At 50.2% G+C, this 20308-nt stretch overlaps 1 protein-coding gene across 1 annotated transcript in view; it reads left to right on the forward strand.

The window, feature by feature from the left end:
• Nucleotides 1-20308, forward strand: part of LOC146207585 (uncharacterized) — a 353896-nt gene that overhangs the window by 279751 nt on the left and 53837 nt on the right. The window contains exon 4 of the mRNA XM_084588853.1: nt 4674-5683. Within this exon, the coding sequence (XP_084444979.1) occupies nt 4674-5683 (1010 nt within the window). The remainder of the gene's footprint in view (nt 1-4673; nt 5684-20308) is intronic.

A 20308-nucleotide genomic window follows, 5' to 3' on the forward strand; every position in this document is an offset into this window, starting at 1 on the left:
CTCCTGGACTTCTTTAATGTGCACTGATGACGTCACTAAGCGGTGTTTTAACAACTGCTTCGCAGGCGCTTGGTTTCTCAGTCTCGCCATGGATGAGATTCTTACCGGTCTGAGTGCGTCAACGGCTCGGCACAGGCTGATCTGTAGCCATACTTTCAGAGCTCGCGCTCGGATAACTTTATGTAACCAAGATAAACATCAGCATTTTATTTTTTTCGTTAGCACAAATCAGAGCCCCAAGGGGTCTGAATTCCTTCACTGCGACGTCCCCCATAGCAAATGTGTCGCATTCGCAAGTGAAATCCCACTATTAGCACTCCTCAGGTTTATTATGGAATCCATGTTTAGAATTACAAAACAAAGAAAAAAAAATAGCAGGCCAGGATCTCTTTACCACCGGCCGACCTCTTCGCCTTTCTTCTTATTAAATATACTCTCTCTCTCTCTCTCTCTCTCTCTCTCTCCATGTTTAGAATTGATTTTCTTCACTTCTCCTGTTAGCAGCCAGAGAACCTCCGCGACACCCTGCCGGTTCATATTTATAAGCAAAAATCATGGCGTGTGTTCCGTATACACTTTGACGTTTTGTTCCCGGGTTCAGGTGTCGAGGGAACAAAAAACAAGCATCCAGTTCCTCTCGTCCGCACTCATTAACTTTCAGTTGCTCTAACGAGTTTACGTGCCGCTACACGGTGTTGCAATATCGAGTGCCAGTAAGATTACACCAAATTTGTCCTCGCGCTCTTTTCACTCATCGAACGATGCGAAATTGAAACGCATGCAGGGCGTATACACTGCTTAGATCGCTTTTTATAGCCTCTAGCTTTTTTGTTTTGCTGGTATGGGCGCGCGCGTTTGCGTGGCATTCGGATAGTTTGAATAACTTGATCGGACATAGGATTAGCTCTATACTGTTGAAGGCAACGAGACATTCCTTGCTGTCGCAACTGCTCGTTTTCCCTGCGACCGCAGACACATGTATGGACACGTTGTCTGCCGTCCTCATTTCATTAAGCGGCCGTTCTTGTCACGTTTTGTCCTGTCTGCGTGTCCTTGCGACCTCTGGTCTCCTCTGGGTTGGAATTTTACGTGACACGTTTTACCAACGTGCTTAGTTTTGCCGCGAGGCTATTAAGTATTAGCGCGGACTGCGTGCCTTGCGACTAAGAAGTCGAGTGCTCCCGGCCGGCGGCTACTGGACTACCGCAAGGGGACGGGGGCACATTTCCTGACACTGGTTTATCGGATCTTGTCATCTCTTCGCGGCGACAGTGTCCCGTGTGCCCCGGTCGCGCCTATTATCCGGTCAAGGCAGCGGCGACGTCTGGGACTTGGCCCGATCAAGGCGCGTGAGTCATCGCTTCCACTGCAACGTTCAGTGCATCGCGCCAAAGCCGTGCGGCATCGGCGGCCCGACTTGCGCTTTCTTCTCAAAAGCCTGATCCATCCAGCGCTGCTGCGAAGTCGGTCGTCAATTGGCTGGCCGCCTTCCAAGGCAACATCCTGGTCATTCGGAGTCGGCGCCGCAATTCAGGCGGCGCGCGATGCCTTTTGTCGGTGTGCCATGAATACGCAAGAGGATGCGAGCGGCGGCCCCGGTGACTCCCGTGTGATGCTTGCCAGCTTCTCGCTTTCTGTGTAGACCTGGCGTCGTTTCTTTCGCTCTCTGTTTTTCCTTTGCGCCCCGTGCACAGGCCTACGCGAAAGAACTGGGGTCGCGCTAGAAGAGCATGCGCATAACTTGCGCTGGAGGGGCGACTACTTCGCTGGCACCGTTGGCGAATGGGGTGGCATTCGGTTCATGCTTTTGGTGTCCCCTTCACATTTCGTGGCGGAGACGAGCGCATATATCTTCGAAGCCCCTTCGAGGGAGTGTGAAGGCTGTTCATTCACATCTTAACGGGGGGAAAGAGAGAATATAGAATATAGCAGAAAACGAACACAAAGAAACGGTGCCTCAGCGCGCTTGCCATATATTGTGCCGTCGAACTTACACCAGCTGCGTGTAGAGTGCCATACAAGGCCTGGTTTAAATGAGCGGGTGGTGTGGAAGACCCCGCATGCTGCAACGAATATCCGCTTGTGTCGAGCCGTGCCTACCGCGATGTCCTGATCTGCATATTGAGTGCCGAGACTCGGAACATTATGCGACTTGTTGCGCACATTTTAAGGCTTACTAGTCTAACTGAATTTCTGCTATGACGGCTCCGTAAGAGAGCTGCGTCGATTGTTTGAAACGACTTGTTGTCTGTAAAGCCCTGTGCCCTTTGTATCCAATGAAGCGCGTATAATTAGACAAGCCATACGTTAATTGGCTCTGTAACTTTATCTATATAACGTTTATCCTTCACTCATCAGCACCGGACGCTAATGATATACATCGCTGATAACGCATGTGGAGAATGAACGTGATCTCAACGGAAGGTATGTACTGTGTCAATACATCCTATCTAATTGTCGACACGCTGTTTATGTAGTGCACACTCTGCCACCTTGTAAAACATTGCGCCTCTCTATCGTACGGAGCTTATCTTACCTTTACCACCGCATCAGAGGTGCGGTCAAGGTCGCAGGCGTTTATAGAGAACGCTTGGCTGGGTTTCCTGCATCTACACAGAAGTTGAATATACCTACGCCTGCTGCGACATCTGCAAAGAACGTACGAAGTTCAAAGTTTCGTGTCACTGGATAACGTGGCCCTAAGCAAAAGTGACACGGCATCGCAGAAAACAGCGGCCGCATGCAAGCTGAAAAGTTTACGGCTTTATGACGACGGGGCTAAATCCGAGAGACGAATAGCCTGTCGTGAATGGCTCCGCTGCATTCGCGCAAGGTCAGCCGTGTATAAACGCTGTTACGTGCGTGCCTACTTGCAATTTGCACCCGAAATGATCGCTCGAAGGCAGCCGGTGAGAGTTTAAATTTTTTTAATCAGAGCATTGTTTGCTGGTGCGTTTATTCTTTTATGCGACACCAAGACCGCAGCCCCAATTTGTCCCGAGGAGCGCATTGCCCGCGCAACGCGAGCCCAGCCGTCAGCGTTCGCTGCGGGCGAAGGTCTGGAGGTCAGCTGTCAATGAAGTTCATTAGTACGAGTTGAAAATTGGCTTGTGCACTGTGAGACGGGAGATATCGCGGATAATAGGGAGTGGACCTGATGCAGTTTGTGCGCAGTGCTCTCTGGCCTTGAGTATATTGACCGAGCCTGCTTACGCGCAAGGACCGTTGTGGAGCGCGCCCACCTGTGGAAAAATTGTTTATCCCTGAGACTTAATGCCATTGGTCTTGCGCCTTTCGGGAATGTTAAAGGTCGGGTGAGAATGAATCATCGTCCGCTCCATACATGGACGCCTGGACCAGCGGCCTCTTTCTTCTGATTGAGATGTTGACTGCTGTGTGGTCCGTTTTCTTGTACAGTGGCCAATTCGAGCCTGACCTATTGCTGCATTATGGCTGAAGTCTGCCATCCTTGTTCTTTATTTTTTTGTTCTGCCTGGGTAATTTATAACCTCCAACACTTATGCTGCGTACGCAACTTACACGCAGGTCATCCATTGTGTTGTGCAGTGCCCACCCGTGTTGGAGCAAGGTTAAAAATATACATATAGAAACGGCACCTAGCCGTGTGTGTGTTCGTCTTGCGTGCACGCTTTTTGTTTGCCGTTTCGGAAGTATGCACTATCAATGTAACCTCGGAGAATACAATACAATACAGTAAAATAAAATATTTATTCTTCAATAAGGAATACAAAATACAGATAACAGGCATGTCAAAGCCTCAGAGCGCTTGATTGACTGTGCCTGGAAGTCAGGTTACGGAAAACTGCACAGAGCTATTAGCGGAAAAGTAAAAACAAAATTATTTTAATCTTATAGCTTGTTTAATTCCATATTGGTGGTTTAACAGCGCAAAACAGATACAGACCAAGAAAGAGACGAGACACTTAAACAACACGAACTACCCCAATCTGCAGTTAATCCCATATCTTGTGTTGGCATCAAATACGGATGCCGGTAGTTTAATAAATGTGACAGGAACGAGCATGCTTTTTGTTTTGCTTGCCTGTGATGTTCAGTTGTCTAATGTTCGTCCTCCACTCCTCTTCTATCTGTCAGAGAGGAGTGGGCTCTTAGTAGTCGCGTTAAGTTTTATGCGATATTGCTGATGTAGATAGCTAGTAAATGTTCTAGCCCCGGGATATATCTGTGGTCTAGAGAGAAAACAGGTCCTGTCGACATACGTCTCCTAACTTAATACAGCTGTATAGCGCTGGTAGCTTGGTACAGTATTCACTTACAGTTAGCTTCACCGTATATGCTGCCACACGTTGCTGTCACGGTGACATATTGCGTATATCAATCTTTGTACATGCATTTAGCTTCCAGTAAAAAAGGAAATTATCATCATCATCATCTTAGCCTGACTATACCCACTGCAGGGCGAAGGCCTCTCCCATTTTTCTCCACTCAACCCGGTTCTGTGCTAGCTGCATCCACAGAAAGGAAATAATGCTATTCTTGCAATAAGGAGGTCGGGTATCGTGTATACAATCATCCCGGTTATTTGCATGCCCACAGGTGCCGGTGAGCCGCATCTGTCGCTTATCACTTTTTTGCACGTAGTGTGGAACCTTATACAAATTTGTTTCATTTCGCTCTGCTCTTTTGTGCAGGGAGCTCAAGGCCACGTCCGGTCAATGGATGCAGGACCTGTGCCGGCGGTCTAGTCGACGCCGCAAGTTGAACGGACCGCCCGTCGCGGACCTGCTGGGCCGCGCCCTCCAATGTGCGCCGATAGCGCGAACCGAGAATGCCGGTCGACGCGAGCAAGCGACCACTTCAGGAGCTGCAGCAGCCGCGGCCCCACAGAGTGTCCGTGGAGCCACTGGAAACAGCGCCGCCAAGACGCCGCCTATGACCAGAACAACGCCGACGGCGTCCCCTGACGCGCTGCGGCCTCCTGGGCGACACTCCGGCTTCTCCACTCCGCGCCCGGACTCCCTGCACTCAGTAACCGGCCAGGACAGCCTATCCTCGGATGTGTCCAGCGCCGCCGACTCCTCGGCCACTCCCATTCCGGCGTCATCCGCAACCAGTAAGCCTACGTCCGAAGGCACTCCGCCCCTGTCCTCAGCCGCCTGCCCGTCGCCTCCCACCGGGGTCCGCTGGGCACCACTCCGAGGCCCTCTAAGAGCGCCGGGCCGCAAGCTCCCGCGCCAGGGTTCTTCCCTGTCCTCTTCGAGCGACAGTGCTTCCGCCGAAAGCGGCGGGAGACCTCCGCTACAGCAACCGTCGTCTTCGGCGGCCGACGACTCTCCGCCGCCCGTGCCCTACCCTCGCACCAAGCGCCAGAGCCCGCAGCGCCAGCTGTCTACTTCGCCTAAGCATCAGCAGCAGGAGAGCCCTCCGCCTTCGACCCACAAGCAGCTCCTGCTACCAGAATCCAAGCCGCCTCTGACGCCGTCGCTGTCGGCACCCGCGTCGCCCGCGCTCCGCGACCGGGCCCGCAGCGCGCTCACGGTCACCTACAGCAGCCCTCCGTGCGTCCAGGACTGCGACCGAGGGCAGACCCTGCCCGCGCGCAAGGCGACGGCGCCCGAGCTGACCGGTCTGGAGCGCGCCAAGGAGGTCGCCTTCCGCAGGGTGACCCTGGGCAGCGTCAGAATGGAGAGCAGCACCACGGGTGAGTCTGACCTCCCTCCTTTCTTTCAAGGTCTCTCCCGCCCTCCGTTCGTTTTCTTTCTTGTAACTCCGTCGGCTGTGCTCTTCTTCTTGTCCGTGATGCACGGCGGTGTGCGCAGCGGGTGTCGTGGCCGCTCCCTCCTGTCTGTTTTTCTTTTTCCACAGCGCCAGCGCGATGATGTCGTGCGCGGCCCGTGCACAGTTGGCGTCCCTGTGGCTCGATCCCCCGCACTTTTCCGCCCGTCGTCGTGCACGTCGTGCGCCCACGTTCCTTTTCGTTCGGCTTCGCACTGTTCTTCCCCCGCGTGTGCGTAGTCGTGATTGTGTTTTGCTGCTGGCGCTGCTTCGTTTTCGATCCGTGACGTTGCGTGCGCCCGTTTTCTTCTTTTTTTTTTTTTTTTTTTTTTGTACATTGCCGTCTCCCCCCGCACTCTCAGCCCTTCCGTGAGCTGGGCGACGGGTTGCGATGTTTTCTTTTCTTTGTGCACGAAGTCGTTGTCCTTTGCGTGCTTTCTATCACGTCCCAATGCAGCGAAGAAAGGAGCAATCGGAGATCATTCATTACGCCTGAAACAACGAAGGACTGGCAGGGCGAATTACCAGGAAGCGTGGGTTGTAACAGAATGGGCCTTGATGCAGGTTGCTGGGCTTCGTATTCGAGATGAACAACTTTTCTCTGCCCAGCGGGCTACAGGAAAAGAGTGCGCTTCGGGTTTGTACAGCGCCCATGGTACAGCCGGCGCCACCCTTGTGTAGAGCGCTGGGGGAGGGGGGGGGGGGGGGGGACGCGCTGCCTTGCAAGCAAAGCCAACTCCCAAGCAATGTAGGCACGAGAACCTCGCCCAGAAATCGGAGGCCGGAGTCGGATTTCGGCTTTTGCATCCCGATATGCCCTGCTTGAGCGCTCTACACAAGGGTGACGTCGACTGCACCATGGGCGCTGTAAACACACGAATCGCGCTCTTTCCCTATAGCCCGTTGGGCAGGGTGAAATTGTCCATCTCGAATACGCCGTTTTCTGTATCAAAACAACTTCAGGCAAGATGGCGTTGGTCAAGCTTGAAATGGTTTGATTGCAGTTGTAGTTCCATCTCATTCGAACCGTTTGGTGCGCGCAAAAACCGGTCTGCGGGCCGGTAAAATGCTGAGGTCAAAGAATGAGCACTTATGTAGCACACAGCGCTCCTTTCTTTTTCTTTTTTCTTGCTCGTCTTTTCGCCTCTGGCTTGGTTTCGTACGCACTGCTGAACACTGAACGGCAAGAGCATTCAGGGAGTAAGTGGACGCGATGGCCACGGGCAACAACTCGCCTGAATCGACTCGAACCGAAGCGTTTCGTTGTTGTTCTCTTTTTGGTCAAGGGTATGCTTACGCGCGCACCCGAGAGGAGGCGATAAGCGAGCAAGGCTAGGTATTCTTCGTAAGCAGATTCTGCAGTGCGCTAGCAGTTCGCTGCGGATCGTGTATTGCCGTAGAAAACATTCGTGTGACGTCACGGTCGCCACTTTGTTTCACAGCGCGCAGCTTCAGCGGTGGAGCCGACCGGTCGCGACAAGCGAATCGTGTGCGCGGTCTTTGGTCGCGCTCAGTATGTCAGAATGGCGGCCACTGTAGATTCCTTTAAATTGGCTTCCTATAGGCACCAGTGAAATGTACAGCATTCTTTTTTCGGTGCCATCATTGTGTGCTCTTCCCTGATCTGGTATGGATGTGGTCAAACGTGGACGTGGTCAAAAGCCTTGGTCAAGCGTCGTGATGCCAAAGCATTTTCGTCTCAGCCGGTGAAGCCGTCACGGTGTCATTAAAGACTAAAGTTTGTAGTTTCTTGCTGCGATGAGAAATCATTTCCTGTCATTTTAAATGCCATTTGGCATTTGATGATGGCGTAACGGCTCCATTTTGCGACTGAGACGAAAATCATTTGGCTTCAGGACTTTTGATCAATACTGGACATTCCGTGGCATCGTTTAGGTCGACTCTATAACGATCGTTTTATGGCTGGTGTCTCAGTAATCGCCGTCTTAGAGCATTCATGAAAACGAAGTTGAAGGACACCGCAAGCATGTAGTTGGGATCGCTTGCAGCGCCTTCTCTTCAGCATTGTTTCCGTGGCCCACGAACCTCGTCACGTGAAGTGCCCTTACTTGTTAGCTTGCGCAACTATGTGCCTCTTGTCAGCAAGTGGAGTTTTTGCATGCCGGTCCCATCTCAATTAGTGGCAAACTGATGATGGGTGCGGAGCTGCGACCTTCCTCTCCTTCCCTTATTTCTGTTTCTTCTTCTTTTTTTTTTTTTTTCTGCCAGCCGCTCTGCTCTTCGGCACAGTGATATCGCTCTGATTGTAGTTATCTCGCACTTCTGCAGTCTTTTATTTTCTCACTACATGCATAGTGGTCGAAGCAAGAGCCTTCCCTCTATCTTGCGGACTGACACACACGTTCACACTCGTGCACTGCACTTTATCCGCGTTCCGTTTTTCTTGTTACGCTAGGCGTATGCACGCAGCCTTCCACTGGGAACAGAGACTGCTGTTATATGTCGGATAGAACTTTCTCCGTCCGCCGTTGGTCGCGCATCGGTCGAGATCGCACGATCGAGGCGTCGACGAGCGCTCTCGGCCCGAATCAACCCGAATCGGCCGGGGGATCGCTCCGGCCGTATAACTAACCGCACCGCGTGGCGGTGGCGATGGAAGTTCGTGATCCTTAGCGGGCCCATATCGCGAAAGGGGGGTGGGGCTCGCCCGGTGGTTCTGGTGTGTATGTGTGAGTAGTATATCTACAGAACTGCGTGCGCCTTCGAAAGCACGGACTGCGTGCTGTGCGTGCCCTCCTCGTTCCTTCTCTCCTGAGTCGGGCCGTGTTCTAACCGGTCACCCCGTTCACACGCCGTCTGAAACGGGACGAGTCTGTTCGGCAGCACAGCGCACCCAGAGGCATATAGTACGCGTCGTCGATATCAGTAGCAACTATACGGCCGTGTTCTCGGCGCTTGCAGATATGCGGGGCCCCACTTCCGTCCTTTTCTCTCTTTCCTTTTTTTCTATAGGGCGCCTCGGTCTTTTCCCGCGGAGTAGAAAGCAAAGAAAAGGCGGGCGATCGAGAACGAAAGGCGTGAATGGCGTGCGTAGCGTGCGGAAATGATTGAAACCACTGGACTTTTCTTGCGTGTTCCTGAATGAGATATTAAGGTGGAAATGTCGATCGCAGTTGGTTTTCATATTTCTCGAAATCTAAAGAAGCGATTGAAACTGCAAAGCTCTGCCGTAAAAAATGAATTGGGGTGATGGGGTAAGGGGGAGGGGGGGGTAAATGTCGGTTGCTGATTATTCCCTGAGACTTCTGTCCTTGCCCAAAATAAAAGGTTGTTATGTTGAAACGGACCGTGGGTCGAAAGGAAACGCCGTTGGAGACATTGCTGTCAACGAGAAGAGGTTGTTGAGGATGCTTAACACTCACCAAACGGAAGCAGACAAGACTGAGTGGCTAAGGGCAATACTGCTTCACTTCGCTCTTTTTCTAAGTTGCGTGGTTGTTTCTAATGCTTAGCTTCCCCGTTTCTGCAGTTGAACAACTTTCTCTCTCTTCTTCTTCACTACTTAGTTGCCGCCACTCCTTACTTCGCACCTCTTGGCTGTTGGCTGTTTTCATGTGTTGTCTCCACTCCATCGTTGTTAACACTGGCCCTACGACGAAAAGAGCGGATGTGAGGCGTTGGCTCCCCGGCTTCAGCTGCCTCGGCTCCTGTATATCGCTTTCCTCGTGTGCCCTGAAGGAAATTGCAGTTTCCGTGTCGTAGCGTACGAAGTGCTGGGCACATTCCCGTTCCATTTCCGAATTTCGGGGGCAGGAAAGCAGTGCTGTGTGAGCGCTGAATCCGATTGGCATATTAAGCGGTGCGTGCCTCTTCCAAGGGATCAGGGCCGCTCGCCTACGGGGTTGGTGTCTGTGCTCTCACGCCAGTACCGGCGCAACTCGAAAGTGTTTTTGTCGACCTGTTGCTGCTGCGGAACTGGAGTTACACCGTCCCGCGCGTTGTTTATGTGTAATATTGTCCACTTCAGTTTTGAAGCGCGTAATTTTGGTGGAAATATACCTGATTCGTAATTTTTCAATCGATTTCAGTATTTTTCCAACTGCTCGCCTTTAAAAATTCATTACAAACGATCCCGTTTGGCCATAGTGTTCAGTATTTTGACATGTTAGCCTGTTTTCAGTTCCGCTGTCTTGGTCAATTTGCAAGCAGGATTGTTTTAAGAGTTTTACGTTTTTTTCTTTTTTTTTTTGCTTTTTCAATTTGCTGTGTGTCCCAGCTAAGATGAACCAATTTTTTGTTAATTCGAAGCGTTCTTTCAAATTGAAGTCAAATGAATATTGTTAAAAGCACAGACTTATCTTTGTATTTCCGCCTCCTTTAAACATTAGTAGATGTTCAGCGTTTAAGTTTCTATTTAAACGCTCAGATGTGAATAGGAATACGAGGCAGCCCTGCATAGTTCTTTTTATTCGAAAAAAAAAAAAAAGAAGAATGAAAGGCTGCGAAATTTAAAACATGCCAATGTAATCATGCTCCGTGCGCCGGAATGCACCGCGGTTACTAAGCTCTCATTCGCGACTTGATTATGCCCATTCTGCCCTCTGCACTTCCCACGACACAGCTTCGCGTTTTTGCTGGTTCAGAGGTCTGCGCCAGCGACTAGAACCGACACGCTACGCTGTGACAACAGCGCGCTGCAGCGGCTGCTAGCGCTTATGTCGCAAACAGCAGTGAAATGAAGCCTTGTTATGGGAAGCACAGGGGGCAGACTCAGGAGCGCTGTAATCCCGGCGCATTCGGGCGCATGGAGCATTCCATCACGTGGTATTTTTTTTTTTATCTTAACGCGCTTTCTTCCTTCCTTTCTTTCTTTCTTTATTTATTTCCTTCTTTCTTTCCTTCTTTCTTTCTTTCTTTCTTTCTTTCTTTCTTTCTTTCTTTCTTTCTTTCTTTCTTTCTTTCTTTCTTTCTTGTCGAATAGAAGAGGCCACGGTAAACCTGCCTCTTCTGAAGCGCATGGGTCGGACCATGTTCGTTGCTTTTCACACCAGAACGTTTAGAGCCATATTTAAAGACGTATTAATTAGTGCTTAATAGTTATTAATATAGGCGGAAATAACAGCCTGTACTTTACATCACCTCTAACAATATTCGAACGATTTTAGCTCAAAAGTTCGCTTTTTTTTTTTTTTTTTTAATCTCGGTCGATCTTGGCTGGGATAGCTTGTATATATTGATACGCGACCGCTTACCCTAATTGCAGTGCTGACCGCCGCCACTTCTCTCCGAAGACTATATTTGAAACCCTTTTAAGCAATATTTAATGAAAGGAACAAGATCAACCGGCGATACTTTAATCGAACAGGGAAAACGCCCTTGTATTCCGCCGATTTCGTCCACAGATATGTGATCTGCGCCGGAAAATCGCCTACAAGGCATTTTAACTCAGTCTCATCTACCTGGAGTACTTGCCAAAGGCTTCTTAAAGCTCTGCGTTCAGGAATGTAAAACCGTTGCGCGTAGAGGTGGACTGACTGATTAACATAAGCACCCCGGCCTTCTTCATGAAATGGCGCACGGTTCTGGTTTTATCCGTGCGACCCGAGCGCCCTTGCCAGTGTGAAGAGGGAGCGGACCCATTTGCAGTGGCAATGACAGATTTAGAGGTACCATAGACAGGCTGAAGTAAACATTGTTATCGGCTCCGCGCGGCTCAGGAAAAGAGCAAAAGCGAGATCGTGGCGAAGCGCATGTCGTCACAAGTGTGCGTTGCGTTTTGCGATGCAAATAGGCTGCTCTCTCCGTGAAAAGTTCAGCACTTTGGAACGGCGTATTGGAAAGCGCCTTAAATGCATGGTATAAACCCGCAACAGTGTTTGCATATCGTGCCGCTGCAGGCGCTCATCTGGAATTTTTCGTGCGATCGCGTGCAGAATATGCATTTATCTCTCTCTCTCTCTCTGTCGTGTCTATATGTGAAACAGGAACCCATGGGCATTTCAAAGATGTTTTCAAAGTGAAGTGTACACGTAATGCTTTCGCGCACATCGGATCACCTGTCGTCCAATGGGCGCATTCCTGCTCGAACGTGCAAGTCTGGGCGACGAAAAAAAGAAAGAGAGAGAAAAAAAAAACGCTGTCGGTTAGAAACTGTCTGGTCCAATTAACTCGAGTATGGATTTTTCGCGAGGCACATGCCACATATATGCCTACCCTGAGTGCGTTCTATTTACTCCTCTATTTAATTAGTTTAGTGTCAGTCCTCATTTGAGGATGATTATAGGGAGCGAGAAATGTAAAAAAAGAAAAAGTGAAATAAACCAAAGTGTGAGCAAGAGTAAACATCATGCACTTCTAGTGCGTGATAAGAGGATAACACGAAAAAGAGTAAGCCATTTCACACCACTACACAACATGTAAAGAATTCTGGGCTGTGCAAATCCGCGTCCACGTCCACAGGAATCTGTATATATACATATATAGTTTCGGGGTAGATTGCATTCACAATCACAAATGTTATCACGCTTGAATCGATTATATGAGTGGGAAGTTTGTTCCGTGACTATATGACTCCTGGAAAAAAAAAAGAAAAACGAAAAAAAAAAAACGAAGACGTTTTTTTGGGGGGGTCACATATAATATGGTTGGATTGCTTTATGATGATTCTACTTGGAGATTGCAAATATATCTTCTTGGTAATATTTATTCCGCCGTGAATTATTTGCTACAGTTGTAATCTCTTTCTAAGCTCCATTTATAGTGACCCTAAATCGCATGAGTTTAGCTCAGTTACTGAATCTGTTCGTCGATATTTTTTGAGTATGAGCAAGTTAATCGCGCCGCATGTCTTTGAATATTCAGCTAAAAGAATCTTGGAGTGAGCAGCCTATGGTGCTCCCCAAGTTTGCTCTCAGGAAACGCGGTTTTATATATGTGCCGCCGCAAAAGCATATATATTGCACCTCCTTAAGTCATAGGAAACTGGCACCCCATATTTCTGCCATCTGTATACTTCAGTACAGGAGTGGCGAGATCTGTAACGTGCTTATAGATATATAGGTCCGAACACAATTTACCGCCCAATCGTTCTCTCTGTTTCTCGTTCTCTGGGATCGATTAAGTTTGGGGCCAAGTGGAATTCCACCCGCGTTGTCTCGGTCGCCTGTCGCTGCTCAACAGATGGTCTGTGGCAAACGAAATTTCCTCTGCCTCTGTCTGCACTGTGTTTGTATTTTTAATGTATTTTTAAAGCTTTTATATATATATATCGCGGAGTACATCCCCGACACACCGCGATGTCGCTGCCGTGTAACTTATCGCCTCCCTCGCCACGTATAGCCATCTTTGGTGGGGAAAGCTCAACTCATTCCTTATTTCTGTCCGCTCTACAGCGTTTCGCGCACTGCTTCCTCGTTGCTGCTCGGTAGAGAGAGAGAGGGGGAAAAAGAACCTGTGCCATTTTTAGCCTCTCGAATCCGATAAGGCGGTAACGGAACGATAAAATGCGGCTACTGCATCCGTGTTGAGTTCGCCGGAGAGAGCTCGAGGAGCCCGACGCGGTCGCGCACTGCATCGCAATGCGAGGACATTGAATAATTTGCAGCCCACTCGCCGTCGTCGTCTCATCGGTTGCGAGAGCACCGGCGGCCGCATGACATTGCGCCAAAGTTCCCCTTTCGCTTGGTACAGTGTGTGTAGTTTGCCTGCGAATGGGGTAATGTGTGTGCGTATGTGCGTTTTGTATTATCTTTTACTGGCTGCCAGTGATAGACGAAGGAGATGGTTTCGCGGAATGCTGCGTATACTCGAGCAATAAGAGGCCGGTTGGGATGTACAGATACGCCACGAAAAGGCTGCCGCAGTTTTTTTCTTTCTTTTGTTTTTGTTTTTTTAACTTAGGCTGGTCTCGTACGGTATAGGTGTTGCTTATCGAAAATGATATACTAGCGCGTGCACGTACTGGCTCGCGTTCTTACGGGCTTTGCGCAGTTCGGCCGGATAGATGGCTCCCGTCGCCGTATGGCAGTTGAAGCCCGCTGAATTGCTGTCTGTTTCGGGGCCGGATTCTACATCGAACCAGTGCTGCAAGATGGTCGTAATCGATATCGCCGCTAGAGGTATATCGGGTGTTTCAGCGAGCACCGTCATAGCCTCCTTTAGAGGCTATGGCACCGTCAAGAGTACCTAAAGATAAATTGGGAAAAACAAATAGTAAAAAACATTCCGTTGCGGCGGACGTAATTTGCAGTACGAACTAATGTAATTAGTAGCTATTACAACTCACTATAGTCAACCTTGATATAGTTGGATGGATAGTGCCTCTGGGGAACTTAAAGATGCGTGGACAAGTCTGGGTATGTCATTTTCGAGGGAAACACTCATTTAAAGTTTTTTAACGCGATGAAATCTTGCACTCTTTTCCGCACAAAACTGAAACTGAGCACTTCAGACGCGGATGAAACCCGATGTAAGCACGATATCCGCCGGTGACGTCTGACAGTGACTATGAATGACTATGGACTACAGTTCAAAATGACTGTGCGATTGGAACAAGCCATGTACAGGGTCGTCCACTTCTAGCTAGAACACGGTCACTGCTTTTAAAGTAACATTGTATCTGACGCAGGCAGATATCGATGCAAAGCGATGCAAGCACACATAGACACGGATGTGCTGCTTCACATCGCCAGCCACTTTAGATTACTGCGTCGCCGGGTCGGATGCAATGACACCTTGAAAGCAGTGACCGTGTTCTAGCTAGAAGTGGACGAGGCTTTACAGTCATGGTCACAAGTCTTTACGCCAAAGGATTTTCGTTTCAAGTGCCCTCAAAGACACAAGGGATAGAAGTTGTGGGGAATCATCTTATTCGCGAAGGAGACGTCGTCGAACACGACGCAGCCTCCCCCCAGTTCACGGGCCGTACGCGCGGCTGTTCTTTTCACGAGACGCTGGCTTCGGCTCAAATTGGGCGGAACCGCCGTCGTCTCGGGGTCCGGGCAAACATTTGTTGTCCCACAAAGGCCGCAATGTTCCGTGCTTGGCGCAGCACAAAGGCTCGCAAGAGGAGCGCGCGCCGGAAAAAGGATACGGCGACGAGGGCGGAAAGGCACGCCGTAGAGTGTGCGGTGGTGGTGGTCCGCGCCCGAGGCGCCTGTACGACACGACACAATGCCTTTGGGCTTGCGCGGGGCAAGGTTACGCAAACAGAGACGCCGACGTCACTGGTGGCCGCTCGCGGTCGCGTGCGCGCGACTGGCGCGGCGAACGGCAAGCGCGTGCCCATCGCGTATACAAGCTGCACGCGACGTGTCGCAAGTTCCTCGCGCGTCGGGGCACGCTCGATGGCGGCGGGAATGTTCACGCCTCGGAGCTCGTTGTGCCGCAGCTTCATGGGCACTGTTCTTCCGCAAGGGCAGTCGCATTTCAGTCCTGCCTGGGTTTGGCTGGGGCCTGCATAATATTGCCACTGTGCTAACCCCGTTACGGCCGAACTGTATTAGTTGGGAGGGACGCTTCGTGTTCGGGCTCCCTGTTGTTCTCCGAGCACGTCATAGCGAACCTTTTGCTAAGCCTGTAGCGTTTGCCAGTAACTGTGCGACAAAACAGTTCTGACTCTGTTTGGTACCACCGTCTTTGCCAAAAGTAAAATGGTGCATGTTTTGCTTGGACACTCGTCATATGGAGTACGTAAGGCTTTAAATAAGGTTTACAAACGTCTTAAAACATAATGATAACCACTTGTCCTTACATTTTAAGACGTTTACAAGATGTTTTAAGGCGCTTTAATGCGTCAGGTTAAGGCGAGCTCAACCTGAGAAGCTTACGACTGACAAGCATACCATGCAACCTGGTTGCGCCTAGTTATTTCAAGGACCGTATATTGCAAGGTTTCCGGTTGGGTCGAGCGATCGTCACACCCTACCTTCGCGAGGCCTGCATCAGATTCAGAGCGTAGAGCTAGCATGGGTCTTGAAAAAGAACCAGAAAGACATACTTTTTCATGCAGTAATATAGAGCTTTGTCTTCGAGACACGACGATGCCGCTATGCCGCCTATGGCGCAGGTCCTTGGCCATGCCACAGTGCTCTTGGCTGTCGTGGATGTCCTGACCATTAAAAACCGCGACGTTATTCAGCGGATGATGACCACCAAGAAAAAAGAAACAACTTACCTTCGAAAACATTTCTCTTCTTCGAGGCCATAATGTATTCGTATCGCAGTGTCTGATGTCTGATAAATGGAAAATACATTATTAAGAGTGATATGAAGAGTGGGGCTTCTAGGTTTTTGTTAGAGCCTTACGACCTGACCTTGTTCCGGATCCTCGGCCTTAAAATGGAGACCGAGTCTGTGTACTGTGGAATGCGCCTTCCACGGTTCAAAATAATTTCGAGCCTTTCACGATGGGCTGCTTGAAAGGTCATCTCTTCGATGTCTTTCGATAATCCGCCTGGTATTAGGATCCCGCGGTATCTTCGGAAGTTCCGGTGGGCACAAGCGTTACTTAACCTAATGCCGGGCTTTCTCTGTGGTGTGCGCGTGGAAAAGGTAACATGCACAGCGAGTTGCGGAACGGGAACGCTATAAGACACGCAGTGAACAGGGATTACGGAAGAACAAAAAAAAAATAAAAAAAACTAGAAGAAGGAAATGGCATCAGTGCATGTAATCCGAAGGGCTGATAACCGATTATCCAAGGCGACAGCGAAAATGAATTCCACTGAATTCCAAGAGAAGGCAAGCGTAGCTAGCAGAGAGCGATAGAGAATGAGGTGGGGCGGATGAGGTTAGGTTTGGTTTATATAGGGCCTCAGGTTCCCACAAGAAACATCGCTAACGAGGGAAACTTCGACCATCTGGTGTTCTTTAACGCACACTGACATCGTACGGTACGTGGCCGCCTTGCGTTTCGCCTCCATCGAAGCGCGGCCGCCACGGCTGGGATCGAACCCAGAGTGTACATCCGAGTGTCCAACCACTGAGCCACCGCGGCAGGGTATGATATTAGGAAGATTGCGGGGATAACGTTGCTGCAGCTGGCACAGGACACGGTAATTGGATGGACGTGCCATGCGTCATGGCCCTTTGATAGACGGTAGCTGCTGCTGCCAATGATGGTGACGTTGACTACATGAACTTCGAGTCTTTCTATGCGCATTTGTGTGTAGAGTGCGCGAACAGCGCGTTTGCGAAGCACCTGCCATACGCGTATACACTCCGTTTCACAGGTTGTTTGCAGCACTGCAAAAAATTGAGGGTTAGTTGCTTGGGGCACAAGATTGTGCTCTTTCCCCCCTGTGTCGCCGTCGCAGCCTCGCTACACGACTAGAAATAAGGAGTTCTCTGGGGTATACATACGTCTGAAGATGCATACAGCTCACGAGACTTGATCTTGCCCCGGAAATCCGCTCGAGCCGTGGACACGCCTCTGTCATTGCGGGCTTTTTGCGCGCACCACCGGCACCATAGCAAGTGAACTTTCTTCTCCTCTATACTCCAAATAAGTGATCCACAGAACCATTCTGATTGAAACAAACGGATTCAGTCACCACTTTTTAAAGGTTGTACAGCTCTCCAGGTTTTCATAATATCACGGGAGCGTCGACCAGACAGTCGGTCGCCGTCTCACGCCTGGTCGTTCGATAATACTAAGAAGTTGCGGAGCCATGTATGTACAGTCGTGAGCAAAAGTGGTATACAACACTCAGCCAAGGATAGAGCTCGCAAAAACTGCATCGAAATGCCATCTAGCGGCAGCTTAAATGACAGCGACAGTGACGCATGCATGTCGATAAAATTGGGATAGATAGCTAGCTGTTGCTAGATAATGTTTGCATACAGTTTTCTAGAGCTCCGCCACCGGCTGAGTGTTGTACACCGCTATTTCTCACGAGTACAGAACTAACTACTCACGACTGTACATCCTCACTGTGACGTCACATTTGCCAACACTTCATAAATCTGGCGCTGTCTGTGGCCTTATTTCTTTGGGAGGGGGGTGCTCTTTTTGCTTCCGTGTTTGTGGTATTTGTTCGCGCTGTTCTTTCGCTTCGTTTTGTGTCGCCTCGCAAAGAGAGTGAGCGAGATGAAAGCCCGTTGCATCAGAGCACACGCGTGGCTGCTATAAGCGGGCGCTCACGCAACGAGCTACGCGTGATTACACGGTGAAACAGGGCCCTCCTCTCCACCGCCGCGCTCGTTTCGACGCGCGTCGCCGACATCGCGCAGCGCGTCCAGAGGGGCGCTTTTTCGCGGCTTTCCCGGCGCGGGCGACGGCGCGGTTCTGGGTTTGTGGAACGGCCGCCTGGCAAGACGCGGGTGAAGCCTACGAAGAGCAGTGCCTGCCGAGCCGTTATATGGCAGCGACGAGTACGATGCAGTCTCTCCTCAGCGCGGGCCGGGTTTCCCCCCCTTGTGTCACGCTCGAATGAGCGAACACATTTTCTTGATTTTCCGCCACGGATGCGCGGCTTTTCTTCGTGCAAAATTATTTTGCTTCGTGGGCTAGTCAAGATAGCGTTTGGTGGCTGTCGATCACAGCTCGCACAGCGAGCACGAAGGTTATATGGCTTTTTCCGAATTTCTTATTGGGCAGTGGTTTATGATTAACTGTAAGCAAAGTCCCAGTTCCTCCCATCTTATCGTCTCCTGTGTTTCTTTATCTGTATAAAGGCGGGATCGTATCCTGCCGCGGATGGACTCTCAAAGCTGAATACCCCTATTACAAAAGGTTGTTTGCTCGTTTGGCACTGTAACTGGAGTAGTTCCGAGTTAAACCGCGCAATAATCTTAACGCCTATGTGGGATAGCACGCCTTCCTTGTGTCCGGGACATATCTGTGCCGATATAGCGCTGCGGATGTGTCACTGGCGGTGGAAACGGAGGAAAGGAAGGATAGACCAGCGTATGGAAAGGATGATTGCTTTGTTTTTCGCATGTCTCTTGTGTGCAGTCAAAAGATCGGTAAAGTTTAATACGCGAAGTCGTTCGTAGAAATCGTCTAATACATCATCCGTGTGAAGTTCTCACTCCGGCTGGAGCTCGAGGCTGTGTTGTCGCTTTTTTGTTGTTGTTTTTTCTGCGCCGCTTTGTATCAGCGTCTTCCCTTGCAATTGATACCAGGTGATTATCGAGGTCTCGCCTCCATTCATTTGTTTCGATGTTCTCTTGCTTATTTGCCGGTGGAACCGCGTTGACCGAGTGGTGGCCCTTCGCGACACCGCTTCTCTTCATGGGGGACATTGGGACGGCACCGCGTCTTGCCACCGCAGTCGCAAGTTTGCACGCTTCCATTCGCGGCCAGCCTAGCGCGTCAACCTCAGCTCTCTCCTTCGCATTCTTTTCGCCACGCCCGCTCATTTCGCGGGCTCCCTCCTTTTCCCACTGCTTAATAGACTCTGGAGACAGTCGCAGGCCGCTTTCGTGGAATGTCCCTCTCCGCCGCTGCTCATAAAACCGCGAAAGACAATTTGAAAAAAAAAAAATAAAATCGTCCGGGAGTCCGCGATGCGTGCAGCAGTTCCGCACCGGTGAAGCCTGACGACGCAGCTTGTGGAGGAAGGGCAGCTGGCGAAACGACGGCCACGATAAAAAGCGAAAGGAACACGTCTTACGTCCACGCACGCACGCACGCACGCACAATCTGGTATGTATACAGACGTAGCCACCCGAGTCGCACGCTCCCTGCATGCCGGCCTTTCATTCAGTTCACATCGCGACTCCCCACCAGGCGGCGCTGCAACGACATCTGCACGGATTACTTTTGCCACCTTTTCCGTTCTAAGCTACCTGATGCGGGCACCATCACCGAGCTGCATTCGTGGCGACTGCGAAGGGCTTGAAGAACGGCGCGAATTATCAAGATAAATGAAATTAGCAGTTATTTATTAGAAATCGAAAAAAGGGAAGGAAAAGATCCAGCCCCGGTATCTGCTATCTAATATCTGAAGAGCCTGAACTGGGGCGACGGAAATACAGTTATAGTAAGAAGCGGTAAAGGAAATCAAAGAGGTGAGAAAAAAAACAACAACAAAGAAAACAGGGTAGGTTAAAATAAGATAAAAATGAGATATATACGCTATATGGTACAATATGTAGTGGGTTGTTTGAGACCAACGAAAGGCACACTTGCGACTTTGCTGTGCTCGTCTTGCATGCTGGTTGCTGGCCGACAGCGTTTAGACGTCTTAACCGCACTTTTATTGTGGGATTACCCCGGGCCGTAGCCCTCTTATATGGCTTCTGGCCAGTGCGCATTCGCATAAGACTCTCCTAAATGCGTGCCGCGACGAGACTACATTCCTCGCCTGGTAAAATCCTAGTGCTTCTGGTAATTTTGTCCCCTGTACGTCGAGGTGCTTGGTCAGGTCTCGCTGACCCTCACCTCATTTTGCTAATATGACAAGTCGTCTCCTGAGCTCAGGGTTAGGCAATAATTGACCATGCGCCCTAGGGTCGCACTATCCTGGTTGCTCAAGAAATAGAAATCTGAGCTAGATTTATTGTCCAATCTTACTGAACTTGCGCACTTCTCGATAGGCGCTAAAAGCGTTGATGTTGTTGTGGCTGAAAGAAGAAAAGCACGGGC

This window comes from Amblyomma maculatum, chromosome 1 (assembly GCF_055883805.1).
Source record: "Amblyomma maculatum isolate TAMU_Amacu chromosome 1, ASM5588380v1, whole genome shotgun sequence".
In the NCBI taxonomy this organism is placed as follows: Eukaryota; Metazoa; Arthropoda; class Arachnida; order Ixodida; family Ixodidae; genus Amblyomma; species Amblyomma maculatum.